Source organism: Phocoena phocoena, chromosome 6 (assembly GCF_963924675.1).
Source record: "Phocoena phocoena chromosome 6, mPhoPho1.1, whole genome shotgun sequence".
Classification (NCBI taxonomy): Eukaryota; Metazoa; Chordata; class Mammalia; order Artiodactyla; family Phocoenidae; genus Phocoena; species Phocoena phocoena.
The window spans coordinates 87,518,567-87,538,890 of NC_089224.1; the positions used below are offsets into that span (position 1 = coordinate 87,518,567).

At 47.4% G+C, this 20,324-nt stretch overlaps 1 protein-coding gene across 1 annotated transcript in view; it reads right to left on the reverse strand.

Moving 5' to 3' along the window:
* The window catches only part of ABCA1 (ATP binding cassette subfamily A member 1), a 115,988-nt gene that overhangs the window by 18,764 nt on the left and 76,900 nt on the right, over positions 1–20,324 (reverse strand). Inside the window, exons 17-33 of the mRNA XM_065878535.1 lie at positions 19,728–19,932; positions 18,499–18,612; positions 17,345–17,516; positions 16,167–16,298; positions 15,148–15,290; positions 14,774–14,911; positions 13,715–13,935; positions 12,414–12,486; positions 11,263–11,465; positions 10,115–10,163; positions 9,809–9,922; positions 8,592–8,740; positions 6,792–6,916; positions 5,411–5,509; positions 2,729–2,918; positions 1,617–1,711; positions 358–390 (exon numbers count right to left, since the gene is read on the reverse strand). Of these exons, the coding sequence (XP_065734607.1) occupies positions 358–390; positions 1,617–1,711; positions 2,729–2,918; positions 5,411–5,509; positions 6,792–6,916; positions 8,592–8,740; positions 9,809–9,922; positions 10,115–10,163; positions 11,263–11,465; positions 12,414–12,486; positions 13,715–13,935; positions 14,774–14,911; positions 15,148–15,290; positions 16,167–16,298; positions 17,345–17,516; positions 18,499–18,612; positions 19,728–19,932 (2,255 nt within the window). The remainder of the gene's footprint in view (positions 1–357; positions 391–1,616; positions 1,712–2,728; positions 2,919–5,410; positions 5,510–6,791; positions 6,917–8,591; positions 8,741–9,808; positions 9,923–10,114; positions 10,164–11,262; positions 11,466–12,413; positions 12,487–13,714; positions 13,936–14,773; positions 14,912–15,147; positions 15,291–16,166; positions 16,299–17,344; positions 17,517–18,498; positions 18,613–19,727; positions 19,933–20,324) is intronic.

Consider the following 20,324-nt stretch of genomic DNA (forward strand, 5'->3'; position numbering starts at 1 on the left):
TCATCTAAGACCTCCCTGGTTATTCCAGTGACCTGAAAAATTGTCCTTGAGTCACTAGGACGCCTAGGAATTTGATTTGGTAAGTTTAACTAGCATAGGTTTTCCCTCAAAACACTGTGCTTCCTGTCCAGTCCCTAGAGACCCACAAGGAACTTCTAAAATCTCCTCAAGGACATCAGTGTGCCAAATATTCCAAAGGCCTCTGAAGTGGCAGCTGGGCACTGAGCAGAAATGCTAACGGAAAAACAATCCCTAAACTAACATCTTCCCGGGATCCAAGAAAACTGCATCAAATTCATCCTCCTGAACTTTAGGAGTCAAGGAAAATGAAAAGAAGGCACAGCGAGGTCAACTTACCTAAACTCATTCACCCAAATCTTGTTCTTTAAGCTGCAGAAGGCCAAAGACAAAGAAACCAGAAATCAGTCCAAAGAAACATATTCCTGATGATGCGAAAGGAGTAAATATCTACTTGAGGATACAACAAAGGGACAGAAATAACCCTGCGGTCGGGCTGCTGCTGTAGGGTCTTGCCAATGGAAAGAAGTCCTAATCAGCATCTTTTCTTCTCCCCATATTAAAACCTTATGATTTATATGAAGGTCATGCCTTATATTTAAAACAACTTAAAAACCAACAGAGGTGATCAAACTAGAAACTTTTTAAAATTCAAAATAATAGGTCAATTATGGATGACAGATGGAGAGGTTAGGCCTCTTTCTTGAAAACTCACAGTAACTGTCATTCAAGAATACCCTTGTCATTAAAAGTCACTAGAACTCCTAACTTAGGGGCCCAACTAACCAAGCTGATAGGAAGGAAGCTAGAACAAACATTTTCTGAGCATCCGCTAAATACAGCAGTCCCCCTTTATCTGGAGGGGGTACAGTCCAAGACCCCCAGCGGATGCCTGAAACCATGGATAATACCAACCCCTACACATACTATGTTTTTTCCTATGTCTCCTGTTAATTTCTCGGAAGGTCAATAGGGCCACTATTATGTAAAATAAGGGTTACATGAACACAAGTACTGTAATACAGTGACAGTCAATCTGATAACCAAGAGGGCGTGTGCAGGTAGCATTTGTGGCACGGATATGTTGGACAAAGGGACGATTCCCATCCCAGGCCCCAGGAAGCTATATGGCTCTTGCAAGGCTCCACAGCCAAGACAGGCCGTTAAGTTGGGCCAGGGCTCTCCTTATAATGCCGTGTATTATCCTTCATTCCATCCATGAGAGGTACTTCACATGTATCGTTTCATTGAATCCTCATGACAAACTAATAAGAGCAACATTATTATCACATTTTATACAACCTAAGGCTTTAATAGGATAACTGGCTGCCCGTGGTCAAAAGTGCTAATAAGCAGCAGTTAGAATTTGAATCCAGATTTATTTTCATCCTGGAACCATGCAACCTCAGTCTTGAAGCTGAATGTTCATAATACTTCCCATCATCTTTTCTAGTTTGAAAGAATATCCTAAACTTCCAAAAGACAACATCAGGTCAAAACGGGATGTTCCCCCCACTACTCAATCTACTATTTTTTTTGGCTTTTACTTCCTCTGATCAGTAATGATTAAGCAGGCGCCAAGTTTAGTAAATAATGACCTTTTGGCTATGATCTGCACATATGTCTTCACCAGATAATCCGAAATGTTTCTTCCCGTCAGGTTCTGAAGGATGTCCGCAGTGTTCTGTTTTCTCTGTTATCACAGAAAAACCAAGTGCATGTGTCTTTATGGACCAGAATTGGAATAGAAAACAAATCAAGGACAACAATGACACATGTCCCTCAAACATGTACCACAGTGTGACCAGACTCTGCCCACAGGGCCCAGGCTCTGCCATCAGCCAGCCACCAAGGTCTGGTCCACTCTGCTCTCAGCAGGGCCATTATGGCAAGCCAAGGAGAGTCCCAGCAAATTATTCTGAACAACTATGAAGTATCAGAATAAACCGTGAAGTATCATTCTTTATGGTTACAAAAGGTTTTCAGGGAGCAGTACCGTTGACTATGCCTAGCGAATTCTTTTGTTCATTGGAGTTTATACTGATGAAGAGAAGAGCTCTTATTTTAAAGAAACGCAATCAGGAAGGACTGCTTTAAGTTTTCAACACCATCTGAAATTCCTTCTCCTCACCCTGCAACCTGGATGCTGATAAGCCAGCAGAGAGACATCAAAAGCAAGCCTCTTCCTGAACTCATTCTCAGAAAAAATGGCTCAGAACTGTTTCCCACACTCAGAGTTTCAGAGGATGTCAGAGTTGTAAGACCCACAGAAGTTTTATGGGCGAGCCTCCCTAATTCAGCGGTGAGGAAACAGGCCCAGGGACTCAGCGTGACCTGTCCAAGGTCACCAGCTCATCTGTGGCAGAGGCAGAGATGAAGCTGGGCTTGTCACAGTCTGTCCCGTGACACCACCACTGGGGGAGAGTCCACAGTGTGCCTTCCACAGCTCACTGATCCAGAGTGTTGTATTCTGGTTGGACCTCGAACCAGTAAGGAAACTAGGCTGACTTCAAAAGAGAGAAGCAGGCTAAGCTCCCTCAGATACAGGAACAATGTGCTCCAAGGCCCCTCCTCTCAAAACTCACATGCTTTTCCCTATGACAAGAATCAAGACTGAAAGAGACCCTCCTGACACGGCAGGTCACCCATTCCTTCTCCCCAAGCCCACCCTGCACCCCACCTGAACGGTCACACCCTGAAAGTGACTCACTTGTGGAGGAGGCAGCCCCCCAGCCCCCAGGGGACACACGGGCAGCATCTTCTTGATTCTGTCGCTGCTACACTGGCAGGCAGGGGAGGGGTTCTCCATCGTCCAGTTCCCGTTTCGGAAGAGCTCCGTGATGGTCTGGGGGACGGGGGTGGTGGTCCATTCCTCCTCCCCCACCGAGCAGGGCATGTCTCTGCAAAGGGACGTCAAAGGTAGGATCACCCAAGAGGGCCTGGCCTCTCCTGTTGCCTCAGAGCACAGGACCAATCAATGACAACTGCAAACATGCATGTATCCCCTCACCTTTTGGTTATTTGATGCCCCCCTCCCTGCTGCCATAGGACTGTAAGCTGCAGACTCATTTACAGTGTAGGATGATGGAACACAAAGAGGGCCTAAATGCTCATATACTGAACTCAAGTCAATCCAATCACCAGCATTCAATCACTCACCCATGTGTTCACTCAACAGACATTCACTGAGCATCTCTTATGTGCCAGACACTGTCCTGCCTATTTGAGAATTTGGGGTGAGAAGACAAAGACAAATACAACCTTCATGGAGGTTGTATTCCCAGGAAAGAGTTCGAGAACAAACAATTAAACCATATGATCTTAGATAGCCAGAAGTGAAGCAAAATAGAGGCAGAGTAACTGGTGAGAAAGGACCATGTGAAGAGGTCATATACTTCAGCCAAAACCTAAATGTTGGGAGCGAACAAGCTAGGCAGGGAGTCAGGGGAAAAATATTACAAGCAGAAGCAACAGAGCACAGGCGAAAAGGTCCTGAGTGTTCTACGTTTAAGGAACAACAGGAAGGCAGTGGGGCTGGAATGTGATGACCTGCGAGGGAGAGTGATGGGAGCTGAGGAGGAGAGGGAGGCGGAGCCACAGGACACAGACCTGCAAGGAGTCTGCATTTTATGCTCAACGTGCTGAAACCTGGTGGAGAGTGTCAGGACGCACTTTATGTTTCAAAACGAGTAGAGAACTGGGAGGGGCACAGTTCGTAGGGGTCAGAGTTGTTGGTACATGAAGAGCTAGGCTGTTTGCAAGCATCCCAGGTAACTAAAGACAGGCCTTTACGTCTGACTTGAGCTCTGAATTACTGTGATACCATCAGTAAGTCACTTGCCTATTTTCTCCACTAGTGAAACAAAAGTATGAAATGACTTGTCTCAATAAGTCACATTTCAACAAGGCATTTCTAACATCCCTTCCATTTCAACAAGGCATTTCTAACATCCCTTCCGTTTCAAAACTCTACAGTTTGAAGCAGAGCCACAGTCTTTAGATGATTCTTCTATCAAATGAACAGTTTTGTGGATTGCCCTCTAGTTCTCTCTTTAAAGCACCTGGACTAAATGGAAAAGTCAGACTAAGATGGTGCCGTCCTGAAGCTCACGCTCTAAAACCTTCACAAGATCACTGGCTGAGATCAGTTCCACTACTTTCTGAAAAACCTAGAAGTCTCCCCTTACATCAGACGGACCCCAGTACACGTCAGTGGGTGCTCTGCCCCCAGGCTGCGAGCCTGTGAGGTCAGGCCTGCACCTCTCAATGCAGGCCTGGCTCCTACAGATCCTTCCTTGGCTGGCGTCCATCTATGAGTCCACACTGTTGAGCTGGCATATGATGAGTCCACCTACCTGTGTTATTACCGCATCTCACTCTCCTCTCTCGCCTACAGAGAACTTCCAAGTGGAATCTCATCAAGAGTCCTGTGAAATCTCTGACCGTCTCCACCTTGGTCACCTTGTTTTTTAGGAACTGATACTGTTAGGATTGATCACTTAGCAAGTATTAAGTACTAACAAATGTTCAGTAAGTACTCAATTGATAAGAGCTGACAAGTACATAATGGCTATCCATTTAGCAATCTGTTCTGAAACCTTGCACACACAGGTGGTGTGCTCACTGGTCTGTCTCCTACAGGCTCACTATCTTCCCTTCAAAACCTGGAATTCAAGTTAGGCCTTCTCCAATCTTTCCACACCTTCCCACACTCTCCATAATTCCTCAGTCTGTGGTTAACAACCTACCTGAGCCTGGAAACTTGAACCTGCCTCTACCATCCCTGGGTTCTCTCAGAAGCACCTCACCTCTCTTCACTGTCTTTACTCACAAAGATCTCTGGCCATGCCTTCCTCCCATATACACTTAGAGTCGTATGGGTATTTCACTGAATTTATTTATACACTGCCTACTTTTTTTAAAGGACTTTGAAGGAGAATATGATAAAAATACACAACTCTGAAAGAAGAAAATGTCCATTTTTATAAAAACGATGCCATCTTTTCAGGCTTTTAGAGTGAAGAAGCTGATAAACAAAACTGCAAATTATACATAATGGGAGCCTGTCTCTGCACTTAGGTATAGGAGCTGGAGAAAAGGGATCAGTATAAAGTACTATTTAAATTAAATACTCATTTCTAAAGCAGTAAACAAATGTCTATAGTCATTTGCCTGGCAAGATGCTAGAAGACTCTCCTAGCTTGTTATGTTTGTTCCTAGGTGGTCTCATTAAATCTCTATATTAACTTTTTTAAAATAAAAAATGTTTCAAAGGGCAGATGATGGTAGTCACCATGTGGCATACAAATGATAAAAGCAGTGTAGAGATCAAAGCAGGTGACAATCACAAGAAGCCAGCCGTGGTGGGGCTCGCAGCTCAAGTGGCACTCACGGGATTGGGTTTCCTTCCATACATCGGGTCCCGAAGCCAGGCTCTCCGGTGAGAGCGCTCAGGAGTTCCTGCGTGCTCACATCCTCAGGGGCATCATTACTGTAGGTACATGAGAGGCGGCCAGCTCAGCATTCATTAAAACCGTGAATCGGGAGGAGGAATGCAATTGTTTTTTAATTAAACACTGTATTAAGTACTTCCTGTGTGCCAAACTCTTGAAACAGAAATGAATAAAACACAGAACCCACCCACAAGGAACTCAGCCTCTGGCCATATATTTGGTATCAAGGTAACATACAGCACACCAAAGTGGAGCTTGTGTAAGTAAGTTATATGTATAGAGATGTGCACACGCATGTGTACACACCCACCCACATATATACACACATTTACGTATATATTTTAATGTGAAGTACATGAATTCATTAAAGATCAGTATTTCAAAAGTATTTTCACAATTATCCATTAGGCATAGACCACAGGGATTTTCTAGGAAAGGGCAGGCTGATTTTATGGGCTGAATGTTAGCACGGACAACTGGAAAACACAAACAATGATGAGTACAGGTTACAAACACAAAACAAGCCCATGTGTTCCACAGCCCCGGGCAATACAAGGTCAGCAGCTTGGAAAGGAAAGAAGAAAGTAAACCTTCACTAAATAGGAAGGAAGCATGGGATTAGACAAAAAGAGACTGAGTCACATGTTATATTATATATATATATATATATATATATTTTTTTTTCTTCTTTAAAGCTTCCCTTTGACATCACTGACACACTTCCCCAATCAAAAGATCTACAAATACTATGGGACTGAGGAAAACTCCTGTATAACGTGATGCAGAAATTCCTTTGTCCTTTTGTTTGAAGCGTTGGATTGTTACAGAGTAGCTGGCATTTTGGTCTAAAAAACAAACACTAGCTAGCTATTATCTATAAGCTAAAAGACTAAATAATAAATACACGAATTGCATCATGCAGAAAACAAGAACCTGGAGGTGCGATGCTCTGAGTGTATGGAAGCCATGTGTTCAACTACAGAATAAAGACATAGCTATGAAAATCCAAATATATTATAGCTCAATCATAGATTTTTTTGCAAGGGGAGATTACTTACATAAAACACATATGTTCCTCACAACAGCATATAAAGAGGAATGGAGTTTAAATGCGGTAACAGGACTGGCCTGTTAGTTCAGGTTTTGTTTACCTCTGTCTGTTGCATCTAACATGAGTTTGTGTGAGGGCTCTAGCCACAGCTGATAAATCCATGCCCCTGTGTAACTCTTGAGTCCCCCTCCCCTTGGCCCTCAGCACAGTAAACACCCTGGTCGGCCTGAGGTCTCCTCCCACCTTGGGCGCAGAAGGCAAACGCATACCTGACAAATGTGTACTGTTCGTTGTACATCCAGGGCTGAAGTTCCAGGCTGGGGTACTTGCCAAAGGGTGGCACGATCAAGCTGAACACCAGGGCGATGCAGACAAACACAGCCGGCAGGACAATCTACAACCAGGGGGTAGGAGGGAAGAGAAATCGCAGGAGAAGGACAAGGGTTAGAAAGAAGGCCACAGGGCAAGGCCCCGTGAGTCCAGCCAGCCTCTCCGACCAGCCATCACTTGAGTGTGCACAGGGCGCAGCTCCACCAAGGCATTCTTGGCAGGTTGGAAGAAATGGAGACTGAAATATAAACCTCTTCCCTCCGGGGCATTTCTGGAAGCTGGCAACACAAGGCCAGAGGCTGTGGCCCCCTGACAGGGGCACCAAGCTGAGAACTTCACAGAGTAAACAGTGGTCACATGTCAGAGTGACTTAGAACACCAGGTCCCTCTCCTCCCTGAAAACCTGAGAAAGACCACACTGGCCATGAGCTCAGCTCAGACAAAAGCTGAGAGCTGAAGCCTGGACCAGAAGCCAGAAGACCTGCAGTTTTGTTCTCTCTCTACTATAAGCGTATCCATGTAAAGTCACATCCTCTATGGCCTCAGTCTTCTCATTCGTAATCTGCAGACAGACTAGGTGATCCATTCAGATCCCATACTTTGATAAAACCACTCTACAGCACTGTCTCCATGGAAAGGGAACAGCAGCTATTTCTTCCCCCGATGTCCTCAAAAAGCATGATTAATCTAAATCCTTACTAAACCACTTTAAACTTTACACCTGTACCTTCTCTGAAAACAATGACTTGTACATACTTTATAAGCAAACTCTAAGCTCCTTCCATTTATTCCTGAGAAATTTATCCGTTAAAAAAAAAAAAAGATCCAAATGATGCCCCTGGTTCTAATGTTCTCGTATTTCAATGCAGAAAATTAATCACTAGGTGATTAATTCCATGGGAAAAAACTGTATGAGCATTATCTCATTTAATTATCATTACAACCCTAAGTAGTAATATCATTATCACCAATCAACAAACAAGGTAACTGGGGCTCAGGGAGACTAAGTAACTTGCCCAAGGCCAAAGAGACAATAAGTAGCAGAACCAGAATTCAAACCTAAGTCTATGCGCTCCAAACTCATATTCTGTGCGTTACTCACATAGTCTGTAGAGAAGAATCTCTGTAACTTCTTTATACTTCTTGATTTTATAGAGTAGAATAATTTCATCCCTCCTAACCCAGCAAGTTAGCGTGCAAACACTGACATGCAGGCAAGAGTGTAATGAGTCTTCTCTGTTTATCTTTTTTTTTTTGTCTGACCTCTGGTTATCTTTTCTATCAGTTTTCAGATAAACATCAACTTAGAGAAAAATAAAGTTTCCAATAAGTTCATATGTTGAGTGCATCTGGGCATATCATCTCTGAAGTTATGAAAGTTTAATTTGCCCAGCCAGTTTTTCCAAACTTTGTCCTTGTTATACTCTCCTTTACGATAAAACTAACACACGGTAATTACTAATGTGAGGTCCATTCTAATCACTTACTCATTTTAATCTTCATAACAATTATGTCATAGATACTATTATTATCCCCATTTTACAGATAAGGACACTGAGGCTCAGAAAAGTAACCTGCAACAGATACATGAGTGCAAGAAGCAGAACTGGGATTGAAATACAGATCATCTGGCTCCAGTGTCCATCTTATAACAATGATGCTACCCTGTCTTCACTGGTCAGGGAGCCTGCAGCCCATCAAGGAAGGCTGAATCCTTGGCCTGGAACAGCACTTCTCACCTGAGCAAAGAATCCCTTCCGACTCCGTTTGGCAATCAGCAGCCTCTTCCACAAAAGGGCCCCAAACTGCTGCTGTGTGAGTTTCCAGCCCTTCACCTGGTAGGAGCCTTTGCCGTCCATCCCGCTGAGCAGGTCTGTTTCTCTGGATTCTGCAGAAAGCCAACACTAAAGGTCACCTATTATATCAGGCATTTTTGACATCCCCACGCTCCTCCCTCCAGCATCTTCAGCAACCACCTTGGAGGCTTGCATTTGAAGGTAAAAGTAAAGGAGTAAAGGGTCTTGGTGACAAATTCACATCCAAGGAAAAGGGATGACCCCAAACGTATGACAGCAGCAGTCCCTGGGTTCTTATCTGATGAGCACAGAAAAATGAAGGTGCTTTGAGACACCTGAAGAGAGATGTTCACACATAATGGTGCTACATCAAGCCATTCAGATGAATCAAGTCATCCTCAATTTCTTACAGAATATTCTACAAAACAGGCCATGTAAGTAGGCTGACATACTTGAGGACACACAATAGCAATCTGTCTCCCGTTTATTATATTTTTGGTAAAAGGTGGACACATTCCAGTGATCTAAGCGCTAACGATGTATGAAGTTAGGGAGAACATGAGAGTCACACACTCACGTGGCACAGGCATGGGAGAGTCAGGAAGGTTTCTGTTCCGAAAAATTTTTATAGAAATCCTTGTCTTAAACAAACCATTTCTAACTGCGATGGCTTGACCTCTTACAAATAGTTGCTTCATTTCCTGCCTCCCGCTTCTCCATCCCAGTCAAATATGCAGGGACACACTCATCCAAAACAGCTAAGTCTAAGGGTCCACTTAACTCTAAAAGCAAATGCACCTCGCTCTTTCAAAATCTTCCGTCCTTTCAGAGAACATTTATTCAACAATTAAACACCTAATGAACGCGAGAAAAGATAAGAAATGGATTCAGAGGATTGAGGGGCCATCTTTTGATGTGTGTGTATCTCGAAAGAGCGGTCTCAGTGCAGTGAAGGAAGTAGTGAGGACAGGCTCTTTCAGGTTTGACTGTATACACAACCCTGAAAAGGGGAAAGTGGCTTTTCTCATTCTCTCTCTTCCCTTTGGACCCTGCAGGCATCTGTCATCCTGGTTCAAGGACCTCGAAAGATAACACCGGAGAAGAACATAAGAGAGAAATTCACTTTCTAGCAACGGAATGAAGATCTTGCCCAAACGGACCTGGATCTATGTCGGAATCATTTGGATCAACAGCATCATCCTCAGTAAATGGGCGAAGACAGCTCTGCTTGTCCCCGAAGACCCGTCTGTTCCGTCTTGCCGGTAGGGTGCCATCTGAAGGCAGAAGGAAGGAACCCCATGTTTCACTTTATTTGTAGCAAAACAAACTCTGAATCTGTAACAAATCTATACACTCAAAGTAAGAATGTCATAAAACAATTTGAAGGGAAAGGCACAAGCCTAGTGAGCTAAGACAGCCTACAGGGGGCACAGCCCAGAGAATGTGCAGCCCCCCTGGAGCGTTACCTGAGGTCTCAGCATCCACCCCACTCTCTTCAGCCACTTTGAGAAATATCTGAAAAATAAGAGTGAGTGAGAGTGTCATAAGCACCACATTGTGAGAGCAACTGCCATGATTATTACATGACTGAATGGTATGCTAGCCCCTAAAGACAAAACGTAGAAGACTCATTTATTGATAACACTTTGTCAGAGTCACTTGGGAGAGAAGCCGTTTTTACCAGAGAACGTTTCCCCAATGGTGAGAGCTATCAATCCAGACAATCATTTTCAAATTAAAGCTATGACATGAGGACACTGCGGAAGGAGGAATTTGTTCTGAACCTACAGGGAATGAGCCAAGTGGCTTCTTCCAAGTCTATGGCCCCAAATCTTTGAGTAGGCTAGCACCGTGATAGGTTATCCGAGACAGGATATCAAGAGGGGAGGGGTTCCCATCACTAGAAATGTTATGGCAGGGATTCCAACATCAGAAAACAATCTGAACTAGATCAATGATTCCCAAACTCCGATCTGCCCAGACGCTGCCCAGGAAGCATGCAATAAAAGCACAGACATTAAGGCCTTACCTCCAGAAATTCTGATTCAAAGACCCTGGAGCTGAGCCTTGGAATTTTTATTGTCAATAATATTCTCATATGATTCTGCTGCCCAGTCAAACCTGGAGACTACTGGGCCAGACAATCTTATACCCCTTCCAGCCCTTGAGGTCTCTCTAAAGAGAGGCACTGCTTACACAGTAATAGAGTATGAGCTTTGAAGCCCAAAACCCCTGATTCTGAATCCTTGCTTGGCGTCCCTGAATGTCAACTTTCTCATCTTGTTATGAGGATTAAATGAAGTTACAATGATTGAAAAAAACAAAACACATCAAGGTTAGCACATGGCACAAGTAGATTTTCCATAAATGTTGGCCATTTCCGATGCATGGTCATGACACAGTCATACCAGGGAGCAATCCTAATACTTCTTTCCTGTATCTCCCACTACAACCTTAAAGGGTTAACTGGAACCAACACAACCCAGATGCCAACGACCTAAGCACTCAATGCCTAGGTCCATGGTGATCCTATTCCCAGTGGGCACGCAGGCTGCCTGTCTGGCGCCAGGATCGTTGGCCCTGCTTTATTCTGACAGCCAGCCACTGAACTTACTTCTTCCAGGGTAGTCTCTGAGATTCCATAACTGGAGATGCCCAGGTCTGAGAGCCGGTCATCAATCTCATGGAAGAGTTCCACAAAGGCTCCCTCTTTGGCGGCTTCATAGGGCAGCACGTAGGTCAGCTCATGGCCAATGTCTTCCACCAGCCGGGCCTCGGCCACATGCTTCCTGATGAGGTTGGAGATCGCGGAGACATCTGTAGGGACCAAAGAACAGACGTGGCTCAGCCAACTCCGAGGCCCCCCATTAGGGGCCGGCCGCTCTCCACCTTCTCCCTTGCTTACTCCTTAGGAGCCCGCTTGCCCACACAGCACACATGGTCCAGACACTGAAGTCATTCCACGTGTTCATCTCTGGCCTGAGAGTTCCTGGGGGTGGGGGCTGGGTCTTATTCACCTTTGTATCACCAAAGCCAGGCACAGTGTAGGTCCTCAGTGCATGGTGGGTGGCTGGCTGGCTGGCCGGCCTTCTGAGGTGGAAAGCCTGGTGGCTATTGCCTAAGTGCTAGGATTCTTCAATGGAAACCTTGACTAAAGGAACTGTAAAAGAGTCTTCACCTTTCTCTAACCTTTTAAAGGAGGCTCCTTCTATGTCCCTCAATAGAGGGTTAATCAAACAGGGCATGGAAGGAGAGCCAGAGCGTTCCTGAGAGCAGCCAGCTGTTAGGATGGGGAAGACATGGCCAGGGTAAAGGCTTCTGTTCCATATGTGTTATTGGTGACACTGGCCTCCTATACACACCTCCTGAGGGAAATCCAGCGGGCTGCTCCTCTCCTGGGCACTCACCCTCCCTAGGCACTGAACCCCAATCCCTCCACTATCAGCTTGGCTACTCAGCTCCACATCCCTGGTCTCCAGTGTCCAGTGTGCAGCCAGACCCACTCCCCTAAGGGATCCCCCACGCCCAATCATCTCAGCGCTCTGGGACACTGCCCTGCCAGCTCCCAGACCAAGCCCCAGGCTCCCCGGCAAGCGTTAGGCCGATCGGCACCAAGCTGCACCCTCCCGCAGCCGCCCAGCCCCAGCCCAGCAGCAAACCTTGAGTCAGCGCCACCAGCCTCTGCACCTCTCCTCCTCTGCCTCCACTCTGCCCAGCTGGGGGAAGCTCAGGCACCACCTGAATAAGAAACCCCAGAGTCCTTACCGATGGTCAGCGTGTCACTTTCATGGTCACTGCCCAGGCCAGCATCAGAACTGCTCTGAGAAACACTGTCCTCCTGATGGCAAAGAAGGAGGTAAGAATGGGTCAGGGACCGAGCAAGGTGCAGCCCCACCACCTTCACCTGGGGGCTTCCGAGAAGCTCTATCGTGTGAGAAACGGAGCAAAGGGCTTCTCCTGGGAGGCATGCAACTGGGCTGCCTTGGCTTCTGAGGCCACTGTCTGATCTGACACATGGGCTGTGTGCACAGGAAGCAGCGCTCTCAAAAGAACTGTGGCCTGCCAGTGAGTGCCCTAACCAGGCCCTCATCGACCGTCTTGGGCGTGGGATTTACCTGCCTGGTTATCTAGCTCAGTGCTTCTCAAGCTTTAATTTGTGTTTCCTCACCAGAGGACCTTGTTAAAATGCAGATTCTAATTTAGTAAGCCTGAGTTGGGCCCAAGTTTCCGCATTTCTAATGAGCTCCCAAGTGATCCTGATGCTGCTTGTCTCAGACTGCACTTTGACTCACAAGACATTAGTTAAAAGATAAATAAGTGGACGGGAGGTCAAGGTTGGGATGTAAGTGTTTTGGGTGCCAGTGTTTGCACACACAAATAAATCTCAGGCAGGTACTGCAGTACAGGGGAAAATATACCTGGTTATTGGGCTCTGGTCCCACCTCTGTTATTCACTTGCTGGGCGACCTTGAATAAACTAAATCCCTACAAGCCTCACTTCTCTCATCTGGGATAATAATTGCAATACCTTCTTCCCAGGGTTGCTCTGTACTTTGAGATGACAGATTAAAAAAAAAAAAAGTTTGCAAATGATAACAATGCTGCAACTATTATCATCATTTTCCTTTATGGCCAGAGTCTGCCAGACTGAGCGTCTGGCGTGAAATCGGTGCTCAATATATATTTGCCGTTTTGTAGTTTAAAAGTTAAGGTCAGTAAGATTTAAAGGTAATGAGCAGGCACAGCAGGGCATTCTTCAGCTAAGGCTCTTAACTCTTGGTAAGTCTTTCTTCTTCAACAAAATTAAGTCCTCTAAGGGCCTTCTCCATCACTCATTGTGTCTCCATAGGAAAAAGGAAATGGGATTCAACAGAGCTAGCATGACGGGAACAGAAGTCTCCAGAGATTTCCATGCAGGAGGTACGACATGACTCCAAAGGGACACAGAGCAGGGAGATGGTGGTGTCAAGGTGGCAGAATGGGGCAGATGTGGACAAGCCACTCACAGCCAATGAGTCCCGACTCCCCGGACCCGGCACCAGCCCAGCACTGAGGCTGCAACTCACCTTTTTCAGGTACGACACAGTGCTACTGCTATTTCTGCACGAGCTGAGGGAGGACTCCACATCCTTCTTGACCAGGGTCAGGTAGTAACCTGTCCCCAGCTGGTTCTTCAGGAACAGGGAGGAGCCCACGCAGCACAGCTTCCCATGGGAAATGATGGCAATCCTGTCCCCCAGGATGTCCGCTTCATCCATGTGGTGTGTGGAGAGAATAATGGTGCGGCCTGCCGGGAACAAACACAAGGACGAGGCACAGGTGAGGCCTGCTGTCCTCACTCATCGCAGTGGCCAGAACTACAGAAATACGAGCAGGGGAAAGCCTGGGAGAAAGACCCCGAGGCCTGTGTGCTCATGACTGCCAGGATGGCAGTGCTCTGAGGACGGCTGCTGCACCCTCACAGAATGAAGGACGGGAATGTTTATTTGGGAACTTGCTACATGCCAGCAGTGTGCTACGTGGTCTAGGTGCATTCTCATTTAACTTAATCCTCTGTAAGGTGGGCACTCCCACCATTATAGATAAAGAAGCTTAGGCAAGTTAAATGACTTTTCCAAGGTCTCGGGCCAGCTTAAGCTGACTCCAAAGCCGTGCCCCTCATACTGTACCACCTTGTGTACCTTCTACCCCTCTAAGCTGACTGCACCTCTCCCATCCATTCATCCACTCTGTCAGCACACAAGTTTAGTGCCCCACGTGGGGACAGAGATGAAGGACAACACAGCCTCGGCTCTTGGGAATCTCAGTCTATAGGAGACCATAATTATACTGTACATGTGAAAGTTCTAGGCTGGAGGGAGCCCTGGGGGCCCACAGAGGATGCCCTTTATCCCCATTTCTCTTCTCCTTGCAGGCCCCTAGGGAATGAAGTGTAAACTTGAAGGGTCTTGGAAACCAGGCCTCCCACTTGCACACCAGGGCTGAGCTCAGAGCTCAGCTCCACATTTTCCTTGAAAGCAATTCTGTTGCTCTAGCAGGAACAGCCATGAGTTACTCTTCCAGAGGCCCGCCCCCCCTCCCTCCGCCTCCCAGCCCAGAAGGCAGAGTAAATACACATCAGTTACCGTGTCGATATTTCAGCAGCAGTTCCCATATTCCCCTGCGGGAGTAAGGGTCCACGCCGGCTGTGGGCTCATCCAGAATGACAACCTTGGATCCCCCAACAAAGGCCAAGGCCACAGACAGCTTTCGCTGCATTCCACCTATGGGACAGAGGAGACAGGATCCAGGGCCAGCCCCAGTGAGTGACAGCAGAGGTGGCGAAAGAGGGATGGAGGTGCCCACCTGGGGACAAGCCCGGAACACGTTTCTGACCGACCCACCCTCCCACTCCCCGGGGAAGCCGGGGACACGACGGCAGCTGTATTTCCTGCGTGTGTGTAGTCGGGGGCGGGGGGGGGGGGGTGTGCTGGATGAGGAAGGCAGCTCTGGGCCTCACCTGACAGCTGACTTGTTTTGCTTTTCAGTTTGCTTGGCGGCAAACCAACATCCAGGGCCATCTGCTCCATCTCTGCTTTCACGTGCTTCTCCGAGAGCCCTTTCAGGCGGGCGTAAAACCAGATGTGCTCTTCAACAGTCAGCCTGGGGACAGAGGGGCAGGTCGGCTCCGGGCCCCCAGGACGCACAGAACACAGTGCCTCCTCCCCCAGAACACGACAGGCACATTTTTCTTTCCCCACTTTTTTTTTTTTAACTTTATCAATTTCTGAAAAATAATCTCCAGGAAGGATTCAAGGTAGAACAGCAGTGAGCAGTCACATGAGCTACTTGAGAAGCCAAAGCAGCAGGGTGACAGGTCACGTCCACCCGATTCCCCGCTGGCCTGGCCCCCGCGCATCCGGCAGTGGCAGGTCCTCAAAGGGCCCTCCCCAAGGCCCCACCAACCAAGCAGCTGCCTCAGCCTTAGCCTGGAGCAGCCCTCCTGAACCTCGAAGGACTTCAGCCCTGAGAGAAGGGGGGCCCCTGCGGAGGACACAAGCCCGGGCTGCTCACTGTAGATGTGAGGAAACCAGGGCCCAGAAGGGGGAATGCCCTCGCCCAAGGTCACAGAGCTCAGGTCTCTCTCTGCTCACCATGGCGGCTCCCTGCTTGGTGATGGGCAGGCTGAACGGGGGCAAAAGTTCTGAGCAGGAAACACGGGACCCACGTATCAAGGGCCCTGAGCTACTGTCAGGTGAGAGCGGTGGTGGTCTCAGGGAGGGTGTGCGGGGAGAGAGGATGTCCTTACTCCAGAAGGACAGGAACGGAGAGCACCGTTTCCTAGGCCTACATCCACCAGCTGGACTGATATAACATACCCCATCCCACAATTCTGTTACTTTCCAACGTCAAAGGACGACCTGCCCTCAACACATCCAGGGAGGTGAGGCCTGCTACCCCCAAAGGTGGTAAAATACTTAAGTCTCACTCTACCCGTGACTCACGACACACCTCCAAAGAGGCTGTGCTGGTACTCACATGTCAAACAGCACGTTATGCTGGGGACAGACCCCCAGGTTCTGACGGATGGTGCTCATCTCGGAGCGAATGTCTTTCCCCAGGATGTAGGCAGTGCCCGAGGTGGGAGGGAACAACCCGGTCAGGATTGACCTAAGGACAAAAACGTTAAAGTACAGGAGTCAGCATTGGCCCTCCTGCCCTGAAGCTCCACTCCAGGCGGCAGCGTCCGGGCAGACGGCAGAGGCAGCAACCCTCCAGCCCCGTTCCTTCCTAATGGACTCCAACAGACCCCGACACAGCGAAGGAGTCTCTGCTTCAGTGAACAGCTAGGAGTGGGCCTATGTGTTGGAAATGGCAGTTTCAGCACAAGCATTTTTTAAATGAAGATTCCAATTTACAGTGGGAAGTACACTTTAAAGCATATATTCTTTTTATGCTTAAAATCATGTCCAAGTAAAAGGGACAAAGCAGAACAAATGATTCAAAGATAAAAGTAATTTTTGTGTTTGGCAGTTAGGATTTTTGCACACCTTTTAAAGAGTTTCTGCAATGTTCATAATATATTGATTTTGCGTGCTAAAAATATATAAAAGAAAAACAGGAGGAAGAGATTACCTCTTCCCCCACCAAAATGCCCTCTGCAATGGCTGATGGACTACATTGAAAGCCACTGAGGTAACTCTGGTGTGTTTATAGCCTGTGCTCCCTTCTGAAGCTGTCCATTTTAAGGTCCTTATAGGTTCCAGAGAAGGCACTCATACAGCCAGCCAGCTGCCCAGCTGTTTTTCACATCTGCTTAGAGACAGAGTTCCTGGAAATTACTTCCCCCCACCAGTACAGCCAATCTCTCTTTCCACATTCTTGCCTCACAGTTCTGACCAAACCAACTCCAAAGGAGACCCTTTCTCAGACTTGTCACAGTCTCAGGTTCCAAAAATACTGCAGAATTCTGAGAACCGAAGGGGAAAGGTCATCTAAAGGCCTCCAGCCTATTTTAACCTAAAAAAATAATATCTAGAGAAAAACCAGCATTTGGAAAGCACTCTTGTGATTAGATAATATTTTTACATTCATCAATTCCTCATATGCTCTGCCCTCAGCCCGGTAACCAAGGCAATGTTCTTAGGTATGAATTTCTAACTGTAGGACAGAAGGTTCCTGTGGCTGATTCTGAGAAAGCCACACCCTCTTCTTACATGGTGGTGGTCTTCCCAGCTCCATTGTGGCCCAGGAAGGAGGTGATCTGGCCCTCATAGAAATTCAAGGCCAGGCCGTCAACCGCCACCTTCATGCCATCTCGGTAAACCTTCATCAGGTTCTGAATGGACACGCCCAGCTTCAGGTGGGTGGGTTCCTCCTCCATGCAGACTGTGAGAAGACAGGATGGAAATGAGCCCACAGAAGACACTGACAAGTGGAGCGTCAAGACGCAGGGGGCTGTGCTTGCACTTTTACAAGTGTCCTGTCTCCACAGCTAGTTCTGGTTTCTCAGGCAGACGGTCAACAAATATTTATCTAGGGCCTATCTGGGCACTAGTGTTGGTGATGGGAATACAGTGATAAAGGCGCAGAGAGGAGGCTGGGGAAGAAGAGAAGGAAGAGCAGGTGAAGCAGCTGGCATGGCGGGCAATGGCGGGTGGTAAGGAAACTCGTGAGCCATGCTAAGGAACACCATACTTCACCACTGGCGACTGGGGGAAGGGCACGGAAGAGATCAGCAGGGGAGCGACTTATGAACGACTGAGGAAGCTATACCGAACCCAAAGAGCTCCCCTCCAAGAACCTGAGCAAAAAAGCCCAGAAGGCAGCGCCTTTGCTGAACTGTGGGCATCACCACCTACAGTCAGAAGCCAGGAGGGGACGTGCGCTCTGGGTGATGCAGGCTGAGAACATTACGAAGCACAGAACGAACTCTGTGGCAGCCACCTGGCCTCAGCCTGCACAGGCTCATGCGTCTGTCATCAGGACAAGGCAGGCAGAGAGGTTGTGGCTCCATAACCACGGCTGTCTTTACCTCTTCTTTCTAGTTGTCAGGATAGTATGAAAAGTATGTGTATATGTGTTTGGGGGGATGGGGTGGGCGGAGGTGAAGGCAGAGATCAAGAGTCACTTTATTTAGAAGCCAAGAGAACAAAGGAAATGTCCCTTAGAAGCCCAGATAGTGACTCCCCGATAAGTCAACAGCACTGGACACAAATGCATGGGAGGATGTGGAAAGGGTCACTTCAGGGGATTTCTCCGCCCCTAAGGTGGTTTTAGGCTCTTCAGGCCGAGAGCCACCCCTTGCCCCCCACAGCCAGTAGGGGCAGCTGCACTGCAGTTAAGGGGAGGGCGGGTCAGCAGAACTTACTTTCTGATGTTCCCTTCTGGCTGAAACCAGGCTGGCTCTTCTCATTGCCTTCCTCACCAAACCAGTAGGACTTAGTACAAGGGAAATACCAGGGCCTGGGGATTCCATATTGGCCTGAAAGCAAAGCACAGGTGTGAGCAAAGCTCAGCAACGCCCCGGCATCCCCGAGGTGTCCCAGCCAGACACAGCCTCCTTGACTCTCTCCTTGACACAGCCTTTGGAGACAGGACAAAATGGACTGGAGGTGGGGGAGGAGAGGCAATAACATTTGCTGAGATCTCCTGTGTATGACAAACATCTTGCACTTCTCTGAATCTTTCCAGCAACCCCATGAGGCAGGTATCATCCCCACTTTAGAGATGAGGAAACTGAGGGTTAAGTAACCTACTCAAGATCACTCAGCCAGTAAAGTGGAGGACTCAGAATTTGAATCCAGATCTGTAAGATACAAAGTTGCATATCCAGTGTGGGAAGTTCAGGTAGGGTACGTAAAAAACACTTCACATACACTCCCTTAGAGAAAAATCAGTAGGTGAAACCAGAAAGAGTTAAACCTCCCTCTCTCAGAATTTGATCTTCTATGAAAATGTATCCAAGGCAGGTCTTGGTCAAGGAGATTTATTAAGGGAAGTATAAAAATGAATTTTTATGAATACTAATTTGATTAAAGCACAGGCAAGGGCTGAGAGACAATGTATCTTATTATTCACAAGCTGTACTCAGGAAACAGAACATTTGCTGGTGGTAATTCAGGGGATACAGAATTAGAGACCTGGGTCAGCATTGGGAGGACTCTCCTGGGCCAGCCGACCCAGTGTGACCCACCTGGGTTCACCTCCAAGCACCCGCTCTTACCAGCTTTGTGGCCACAGGCAAGTTATTTAACTTCTTCGGGCCATAGTTCTCTCATTTGCAAAAACTGGCTAGAACGGTAACTCCCTCAGAGTAGTCTTATGAGGATTAAATGAACCAAAGTATGTAAAACACTTTGCACAGTGCCTGGCACACAGTGCTCAAGAAACAAGAGCTATGTCAGTACTAAGAGCTGTACTTTTAGCATCAGCTGCTTCTCCTTGGAGACTATTTGTTTGCCATAGGTCCAAAGCCCTAACCACTTTCCAAGGAGACCCAGGCCCTGCAGAAATTCCAGCACAAAGGAAGGAAAGCATTACAGCTAGAAATTTCATTTCCCTGGCTGATGTCTAAAGCAGTGTGGAAGCTCAGTGTACCTGGAAACACAGCCTCGGTGTACCACGTCATCACCCCGTAGAGGAAGGCGTCAAACAGCATCATGGAGACCGAGGTGGTGAGGTTGAAGCCATCTTCCTCCACGGGGCTCTCAAAAAGGTTGTCCCATTGCACCCCAATGCCCTGCTCCTCAAAAAGGGCAAAGTACTCACAGCCAAACCCAAAAGCCACAGGAGACAGCAGGCTCTGTGAGAAAGATGCAGAAGTCACTCATCCATCTCCTTGTTTCTCATTCTCCTAACACTGCTAATGCAAATGTTACCTGGAGAAAGGTGAATTTGCCAAATGGATCAATTGCAAGATATGGAAATATTTATCTACAGAGTCCCTTTAGGGGAGTGGGCTCCCTGGCAGCATACAAAATGATTCTATTTATAAGCACTCATTATGCTCACACATTTCAGAAATGCATGTATGATGGAATGTAAAACTTTTAGAATTCTATGCTTCCGAAGGTGCCTCAAGGGCTCAGCAATCCTGTCCCTTACACACACACACGGTCCTCTCAAGCTCCCTGCTCGGCCAGTGATGGCTCAGTGCCATAGGAGCCTGTCTGGGGCTGCTGATGTCTAACGGGT